Source organism: Sylvia atricapilla, chromosome 15 (assembly GCF_009819655.1).
Source record: "Sylvia atricapilla isolate bSylAtr1 chromosome 15, bSylAtr1.pri, whole genome shotgun sequence".
NCBI lineage: Eukaryota > Metazoa > Chordata > Aves > Passeriformes > Sylviidae > Sylvia > Sylvia atricapilla.
The window spans coordinates 3,941,670-3,950,621 of NC_089154.1; the positions used below are offsets into that span (position 1 = coordinate 3,941,670).

Genomic DNA, 8,952 nt, shown 5'->3' on the forward strand with positions numbered 1-8,952 from the left:
TGGCCACGCCCCCTTTGCGACAGTCGCGGTGCGGCCGGGCCGGCCGGGGCCGGGGTGGGTCCCGGGGTCGGTCCCGGTGCCCTCGGCCATGTGCGATCCCCAGTCCCGGTTCGTGGCCCGGGCCCGCCGCCGCTTCGCCATGACCCGCGAGTGCGCCGTGCTGCTGCCCGGTGTCTGCGCCGCCCTAGCCGACCCGCGGCAGCCCGGCCTCGACGACACCTGCCTGGAGAAGCTGCTGGACTGGTTCCGCAGCCTGACGTGGTTCGGTGAGTGCCGGGGGCTGGCAGGGGCTGGCCCGAGGGGAGCGGAGTCTCTCATGGAATCGTCCGCATTGGAAGGGGCCGCTAGAGATCACCCAGTGCAACCCCCTGCCACGGCATCTAGGGTCATCCAGAGCAGGTGACACGGGAACGGGTGTCCAGGTGGGATTTGAACGTCTCCACAACTATCTGAGGTGCTGCTGTTTCAGGCACCTGAAAATGCTGTAGGTGAACGCGAATTCCTCAGTTCTAACAGCTGACAGGGCTTACCTCAGCTCAGGGAAACACTTTATTGAGACAGGACAATCCTGGCAGTGACCTGCTGTTTTCTGGCCTCTCCTGGGCAGATCCGACTGTGGAGCTGGTGCGGGACAACCCGTGTCTGACAGAGCTGCTCACCTCCGTGCTGGCCCTGCAGGATCCCAGCCCCAGCATCCTGTCCTTCACCCTGCAGTTAGCTGGCATCCTCGCCTCCTCTGAAAACCGCTTCCAGCACCTGCAGGTGAGCCGGTCACTCAGGTACCTGTTGCTGTGTGTCTGTGTCCTCCTTCTGCTGGGACAACCCCTAAAAATGTGCGTATTCTGCTTCGTAAAGTTATGGCTTACATGGAACAACTCAGCAAAAGTGGCAACAAAGACCTGCAATCACCATTCTTGTTCAGTTCTCATGTAAAGTTACTTCTCACTTGTCTCACCACAGTGGGATTGTGAATGCTGGTGTGTAGTGCTTCCCAATTTTAGTTCAAAAGAGTGCATGGGGTAACACTACTTCACAGCAGTCACAGCACACCACTGTATCCCAAGACAGATCCTGTAGATTTAAACTGCACTAACAGTTGTCATTTTCCCTCCATTAGTAGGTTGACAAGAAATTTTTGATCCCCTGCAAAAATGAGGGAGCTTTGTAAAGCTGTGCTTTCTGCCACAGGATACATTTTAGTACAAAACCCAAAAGGCTTCATTCAGGGAAGAGATGTGTATAAAGCAGTTTAATGGAACTGGTGTATGTAAGTTGTCCCTTAGCTCCTGAAAACAAAGCAGTTTTGGTTTTGAACGCTCTAGTTTGTCCATATGCTGCGTTTAAGTGCGAAGTTCTGAAAATTTCCCATTTTAGCGGTACTTGTAGCAAGAGGAAGTTTCACCACAGCACTGATACTCTTGACCGGGCCAGAGCAGCCCCTTTGCTCGCTGTTTACTCCGTTTTCTGCCCTCCTTCAGCAGGAGAAGCTGCTGGGGAGGCTCTTTGGCCGGGAGGGGCCCCGGGGCGGCGCGGCGTGGGAGGACGCCTCGGTGCGCAGCGCCTGGGTGAAGGGTGTGCACAGCATGGTGCACCACCAGCCTGCCCTGCTCTTCCTCTGCTCCTCCGGTGAGTGAAGGGCTGCTGCTGGGGCTGCCCTGCATCTCCCCGCATCTCCTGTGGCCCTGCCCTGCTCAGATGTCAAATGAGCGGGATGGGAGTCTTTGTTTATTTGGGATTAAAAGATGTTGGTTTAGTTAGCTGAGCATGAAGTTAACTTTTGTTAAGTTAGTTATGTGTTTGGAGTTTTTTTTCTCCAAACGCTGAAGGTGGTGCTCTTTTTAGAGGGAAAGAGTATTATAAAATTGTCCTAACAGAATTAAGAGCTATCTGTACTCTAATTTGTAACTCCTACTAAAGGATACATTTCAGCATGATTTTAATGCAGAAAAGCTAAGCAGAGGCTCATTTACCTCTGTGCTTGCACACAGTTGCAATCCTATCGTTGTTATGCAGGTATGTAAATTCTGCTGTTAACTTTAGTTCCCATGTACAGAGGGGCCTAAAAGCCTGGATTGGTATTAAAATGCAGCAGTGCTGCTCTCCATGTGATGGAAAAGTGCTACTGATACTGCTGTTCATGTTTTTCCTACTGGTTATGTCCATAAATACACATTGAGTGTGCTGTCAACTGTCCTAATGTTACTGATGTTATATTGAAGTCTGATCCTGAGTTATTAAAGCCCTGAGGGTCTGAAAACAATTCTGTTTTCTTCTTCTATTTGCTTGTCCTTAAGGACTGCCTGACTTTGAGTAGAGACTACAAAGTATAAGAAAACCCCACCATCACCATTTAAAGCTGTGTGGTACCTGAATTAAAGTCATAAATGGTTGTTTGTTCCTCCAGTGACTTGTTCTGTTTTCCCACAGGAGGCATGGATGTGGTCTTCACTCTGCAAGGGGATCCCAGCCTGTTTGTGGCCTCAGCTGCCAGCCAGCTCCTGGTGCACGTGCTCACCTTCTCCCTGGAGTCTGAGACATCTAAAGCTCTCAGTACAAAGGACTGTGACTGGCCAGTGTGTGCCCAGATGATTGTAAAGCACATCCAGGAGTCACTTCACTCCAGCTCTGCCTCTCAGGTGGAGCAGTCACTGAAGCTGTTGAGCAGTTTGTTTGGCAGTTGTTTTGGCAGTAGTTATGCTGCATGGACAGAAGTCCTTTGGTTGGACATAGCAAAGCAAATTGAATCCTTTCTGCTGGAGGAGACAGTTCAAGCACAGCCCCTGCTGGCCAATCTTTTGCTGAATGTGGCACGGTAAAGATCTGGCACCTTGGAGCCTGTGCTGAGATAGATCTGTTTGCCACCATGGGATAGGTTACACTTACACTTCTCTCTTCTCAGATCCCCTGTGTTTTGTGGCACTGAAGGCAGCTTTTGGGCATTAGTAACTTCTGCTCTGGAGCACCTGACCCCAGTACAAGCAGGTCCTCTGGCAGTGGGACTTTTGAAGCTCTGCAAATGGTAGGACTGCATGCAATGAAATTTCAGCACTATGCAGGTGTTTCTGCTCCATAATTCCCCTTTAGGTGGTAAAAAAGCAGCAGGAAATCATCAGATGAATACAGCATTTACAGATATTGATTAACAGGCTATGTAACACTCTTGTTCTAGAATAGAAGGACATTTTTGTTGACAGGATATGCCTCTCTCCCAGCCTCCTTACACAGGAGCCCACTTGCTCTTTGCATAGCTTGATAAAACTGCTTCTAAATTCCAGAGCAATTTCTCTTTTTCAGTTAGCAAGGGGACCTTGGATGAAGGCTCAGATTGTGATACTGCTTTTGTTGCTCTCTCATTGCTGGCTTGTTTAAAAGCCTGCAGGAAAATCATTATCCTGCTCAGCATTTGGGGACAGGTATTTGGGAAAGGAATTGAAGTTTACTTGTGTTGGTAACTGCTGTTTCCTCCTTGAAGCCCACAAGATGTCAGGATTCAGGCACTGACTGTTCTGCTTCAGCCAATGGACTGTATTTTGAGAGCAGCCTCCCAGCCTCTGGAATGTGCAGGTACAGTTGTGACAGAAAAGTTAGAGGCCAGTCTGCTTTGCCAGTATTTTAGGTGCCTGGTGCAGACAAAAACTGGAGGAAAAAGAGTAGGAGAAGTCAAGGACAGTAGCAGTGTTTGTGGTAAATCCTACTGCCAGTTGCATTTGAAGGGATATTCATCTACATCACCTGAACATCTTGGGTAACTTTAAAAATCTCATCCTTCTCTATTCATTGATGACCTGAGCTCTTCCCTTCTTTGGTCTTCCAGGTTTGCTGGATGAGTCTGTCAGTGATCCTGGCACTGTTGAAAGTCTCCTGTCCTCCAAGACAACTTGTGCTGGTCTCCTGTGTCAGACCCTCGCCCACCTGGAGAAGCTGCTGTCTCTGGTAACGTTCAGAGAGGGGGAAAAACGGGCCTGGGAATCAAACTGGTCTTTGAAAGACAGTGCTAAGATGGTTGCAGACTTTTGCAGTAGAGAATGTGCAGAATGTGGAGAGGAGTTGGCAGTGAGGGTTTCCATAGTTAAGGAAATTTAGCACAGTAGGCTCTACACTTAGGAAAACAGAGTGATACTGAGACTCTTAAAGAGGCACTTAAGGTTTAAATTTGTCTTGATGAGCTTTGTTACCATACATTGTTTGTACTGCAATTATTGATCCTGAGAAGCAGCACAAATTGAACTGCTTTCCCAAGCAGTGACAAGAATCTCCTTCCATCTGTGCAACAGTTCTTGGAAGATAGAAAGATAATTTATTTGTGATTATTGACATTGTGGTACCTTAAGAACTCAGTAGAAGTTGCAATTTTTGCTGCCTTCTGACCTAAAATTGCTCTGTACTTGGGACTGTTGCTGGAAACTCTTCTTTTCTTTCTCACCCTTAGAAACATTTAAGAGTGGATTTACCCTGTGTGTCCTTGCTGCGCTCTCTCATGACAATCCTACAATTCTGCAATGGTTTCCTGAGCCCAACTTCTCCTCTGGGAAGCACAATAAGCCGGAATTTGATCAATTGCTGCAGAGTGCAAAAGTCAGCTCTTGATGTCCTTGCAGCACTCTCAGAGGAAAAAGGTGAGTTAATCTTTGCTTTCTGATCCAAAACAATTTTACAGTTACAGTTCTGTGTCTTTCTGTATTTCAGCAGGGATTTGGCTGCTCCATCTCTCAGCGTCGGTCCTTTGGGTTTGTTTTCTCTGTTTCAGACTGTGACACACTCTTAGGAAGTCTATTTGATGTCCTTCTGGCATATCTGCAGAGTCCAAACACCAGCCCTACTGTGAGTATAGAACTAGGGAGAGATCCAAGTCTCTTAGCTTGCTCCAGTGGGGTGTAATTCTGAGAAAGGGTCTTACTGGAGTAGTTTCTTATCACACTTTGTATTAGAATATGTGGACTCTTGTCTTGTCCTGGGTGGCTTGCAGAAAATAGCTAAAATTGTAATGAGCAAGTAACTGACCAGTACATTGAGAGTTCTTGGGAAGACAGGAGCCATCATGTCTGAGAGTAGCACTGACATACTCAACTTGACCTGGTCATGAGGTATTGAATTCTTTTTATTAAGGAGATTTGGTTTTTTGCTTTGTTTTGTTTAAATGATTCTGATGGCAGCTGCAAATCCAAAGCTGGAGGTACTAGAACTTGGTAATACTAAGCTGAACATAGGGATTTTCTAGGTGTTTATTAGAAATTATATTTAAGCACCATTTATTTGTGGCTGGCTTCTTAGTAAGGAGGCACACTTGTTTACTCTGAGAATTTCTCTGTAAGTTTGAGGCTAAAATGAATTTTACCTTTCAAGGCATAAAGGCAGCATTGCCTCCTCCTGTAGTAAAGTCTATCTGCTTTACATTGTTTCAGGTTCTAAAGAAAAGCTTTCAAGCTACATCCAAGTGGTTGGTGCACTTGCGAGAGCTGTCCTGCTCCAACAGTCAGTGGCAACAAACTGAGAAGATTTTGGAAGGTAATGAAGCTGTTCCAGCTGGGACAGACAGCAACTGTTGGCACACATGAAATCTAGTGCTGCCTACCGTTCCTGCTCAAAGCACTGGATTCACTTGATCACAGTTATGTTGGATTTAAGTTTAGCTCCCCAAATAGTGCTTTGCAGAACTCTGGGAGAAGCACACAGCAGCAGCAACAGGGATTGTATCAGATAAAATGAATGAATGATGTAGAGTTTGTAGAGGGAGTACTTCAGTAAGGCTTGTTGCCTTTCATGTCCATTCAGGTTTGTCACTTGCCTTTTACAGATGTGCTTGTGGTGCTGCAGAAACGTCTGTGCAGTCCTTGCTGGGAAGTCAGAGATTCTTCCCTGGAGTTCCTCACTGCCATGGTTAAGTGCTTGAGAGGTAGGTGCAAAGATTTACCAGTTCAGATTTGAGGAGTATTTCTTGTATTGTTGTGGAAGTCAGTCGGGCTGTTGAAGCTTCTTTTGACCTGTAACTGGAGGGCTGAGAAAAGAAGGAAGTGTCAAGATATTTACTCTGAGATCACGATCAAAATCTGACAGAAGTATTAATAAACTTACCCTGCTTTTTCTGTTGAACTCAGAGGGCTGTACCTGCCTAATTGGCAGTTTTGGTGAGCTAAACTGAGGGGTGTTGGGGCATGTCTGTCAAGGCAGGTGACAGTGCTTATGGCAGATAATACCTTCTGGTTTTCAGTTTGCTCTGCACCGGGGTCTGGTTTCTTTCAGCAGGCTGGGGGCTGGGCTTTAGGAGGCTAAAAGCCTAGACCTGCTTCATATGCTTGGGATTAATTACTGGTGTTGTTCTTTGCTGATAGCTCATGCTTTGCAGCAGGTAGCACTGAGCAATGCCAATTTTCCTACCGTAGCTCTGTGATGTTGGAAGGGAGGGAGGGGAATATTGTCAGCTGCTCTTGTCCCCAGGTCACAGCAGTATCCAGCATGCTCAGCTGTGTTAGCACTTTACCCTGCAGCCCCTCTCTGCAGTGCTGCAGTTACTTTTGTTTTCTCTGCCATATGCCTGACAACAGGAAAGGGAGACTATTTTTTATTCTTTTAAAGCAAAGGCATAAATTTGATGAGGCTGGCTGGAACCATGTCCCCACTTGCCTGCAGAAAGTTTTCTTCTTGCTGCTAAAACAACTCTAAGTGCAATTTTCCAAGTTCCAGTGTCTGTCAGGGCTTGACTAAAGCTGCTGGGAGAGGGGAGCCTGACACAGAACATCTGCCTGGTCCCTGCAGTGACTCCTCTCCCTGGCAGCTCTCCCTGCAGGCAGTGGCCATCCCTGTAGAAGGCAAAGGACTGTTTGCATAGGAAACAGCTTCATGCTCAGAGGGAATAAAGTGCCACTCCTTTGGATTGCTGTCTTGTTTACAGGCCAGGAGGAGTTCAGGCAGTGTCTCCTGTCCTCAGAGGTGCTGAGGCTCACAGAAAACCTGCTGGAGGACCCAGAGAGCTACGTGCGAGCCAGCGCCGTGACTGCGGTGGGGCACCTGGCCCTCATCACTTGCTTTGCTCCAGAGTCACCTGTCACAGGCAGTCCGTATAACAAGGAGGTAGGATAACCTTTTCTGCATGAGCAGAATTACCCATCCGTTTACTGTTGTACTGCTTATAACTTTCTTCACGAGTTATCTGCAGGCAGATTGTACAATCAGTAACAACAAGACTTTTCACCACTGCTGTTCTTGTTTCTTTGCCTGTTCCTCCCCTCACAGTGCTTTTTTCTTTCTCCTGCATCTAGAACATTGTAGCAAAGCTTCAGGAAATCTTGTCCACAGACTCTGAGGGCTTTCCTAGGAGGGCTGTGATCAGCACCTTCACCAAGTGGCTGAGAGAAGGCTGCACAGGCCCGCTGGAAGATACAGAGCAGTTTGTCTCCAGAGTCATCCAGACTGTGGAGCGGGACTTAGACTGGGAGGTCAGACTTGGTGGTTTGGAGCTGGTTGAAGTTTTCTGTAGTCAGACCATTTTCCGGCTTTCCCAGTGTCCCTATGCTCCTGTCTCCTCTGCAGTCACAAGCTCCACCCCTCAGAACGAGCTGCTGCGGGTGTTTTGTCGGGCAAAGCTGTTTGGGTTCTTGTTTGGATCTCTGTGTGACTGTGACAAACCCGTGGGGCAGAGAGCCTGTGATGTGCTGGTGGGCTTGAGAGGTCATTTCTACCCCGTGAGTACTTTGGAGAACCCACGAGAGGTTGAAGATTCACCTGCAGGACGTGGCATTGCCTGGTTACAGAGGACACTGAGACAGGGTTCTCTGGCTCGGAACTTCCCTATGGATGGTGCTAATGGGGTGGATTTCCAAGACCCAGAGAGCATGATGTTAGCTTTGGGTGCAATAGACTTACTGGAGCTGCATGATGAGCTAAATAAAAGTAGTGACCATGTGGAGGAAAGCCCTCAGTCCCTCTTACAGGACATCCTTGCTACTGTGGGGACCGTAGAGGATAATGAAGTTGACTGTTACTGAACACAGTTTTGCTCTGAAGGAGCAGTGCTTAGGCAGTTTTCTTCTGGAGGAGGATGGTTTCGTTAGCTGTGAAATGGGTTAGACAGTCTTTGCTTTAATACTGTTTTTTTTTTTGTTAAAAAGTGTCATTTCTAATAAATTGTTTCTTTTTCAAAGTAAAAAACATTAAGAATGGCATTTGTTCTTTTTTTAGAAGTTGTTGTCTTTTAAGAAAGCACCAGACTATGACTACACAAGGAAGCATTTTAACAAAATGGAAAAGAGTGACTGAAAACAAGCTGTTACAGGCTCCTTTTAGAGCCAGAGTAGCTAAAACTGATGGAGACTGGTTATAAGGGACACTTGTTTTGACCTTTCTATATTTATTCTAAAAACAGAGCTCTCAGCTTTCCTTGTGCATTTTGAGGTCTAGAGCAGAAGGTGGCCTTTAAGGAGTCAAAAGCTGATCATCCTTTGCATTACGAATATTCTCCTATAGATCACAGACTTGTTTGATCTCAGCAGTGACACCAACATGCTGACTTTGGTTTTAATTGAAGCCAGAAGCAAGTCCATTTTGCTGATTTTTTTTCCTCAAGTGCTCTTATTTTCCATTCCTGAAGTATTCAGATAGTTTCTAACTTTTGAGAGAAACTTACACTTAAAGCTTTTTCAAGATAATTGTGATCTGTGATTAGCTTTGATAACAATTATAAACCAGCAGACATAATGTGAAGGGCAACACGATTTTCTGAGAAAAAAAATTGCCAGTTTTTAAACAACTTGGGGAAGAGTGCATTCTGCAACCTGCTCCAATATCCTGCCATGTGCTAAGAAGCTTTCTGCAGCCTAGGAGAAAAAAAAAAAAAAAAAACAAACCCCAAACAGAACAGTACCTTTAGCAGGAGATCAAACCTTGGTGGGTTCTTTCCCAGCGCTGAGGTATTACTGAGCATCCTTCACCCTCCTGCAGCCTGTGGAGAGGCAGGAA

General features: G+C 46.6%; 1 protein-coding gene across 2 annotated transcripts; it reads left to right on the forward strand.

Annotated features, from left to right (window-relative positions):
* Positions 1 to 47: 47 nt before the first annotated feature.
* Positions 48 to 8,159, forward strand: BRAT1 (BRCA1 associated ATM activator 1). Of its 2 annotated transcripts, none has more exons than XM_066329759.1 (13): positions 48 to 266; positions 608 to 762; positions 1,479 to 1,626; positions 2,428 to 2,812; positions 2,900 to 3,019; positions 3,473 to 3,564; positions 3,815 to 3,933; positions 4,430 to 4,616; positions 4,748 to 4,821; positions 5,403 to 5,505; positions 5,795 to 5,893; positions 6,890 to 7,068; positions 7,257 to 8,159. In XM_066329759.1, the coding sequence occupies exons 1-13, from the start codon at positions 89 to 91 to the stop codon at positions 7,980 to 7,982; spliced, it is 2,565 nt and encodes an 854-aa protein (XP_066185856.1). In that variant the 5' UTR covers positions 48 to 88; the 3' UTR covers positions 7,983 to 8,159. The 2 variants fall into 2 exon arrangements, with proteins under 2 accessions (XP_066185856.1, XP_066185857.1); XM_066329760.1 differs by having other exon boundaries at positions 1,482 to 1,626.
* The last annotated feature ends 793 nt before the right edge of the window (positions 8,160 to 8,952 follow it).

What these genes read in the sequence shown, in the direction of transcription:
- BRAT1 (XM_066329759.1), top strand. Translation starts at nt 89, where the DNA reads ATGTGCGATCCCCAGTCCCGGTTCGTGGCCCGGGCCCGCCGCCGCTTC. An exon ending in ACCGCTTCCAGCACCTGCAG is followed by an intron (nt 763 to 1,478) that starts GTGAGCCGGTCA and finishes GCCCTCCTTCAG; the next exon opens with CAGGAGAAGCTGCTGGGGAG. An exon ending in GTCCAAACACCAGCCCTACT is followed by an intron (nt 4,822 to 5,402) that starts GTGAGTATAGAA and finishes ACATTGTTTCAG; the next exon opens with GTTCTAAAGAAAAGCTTTCA.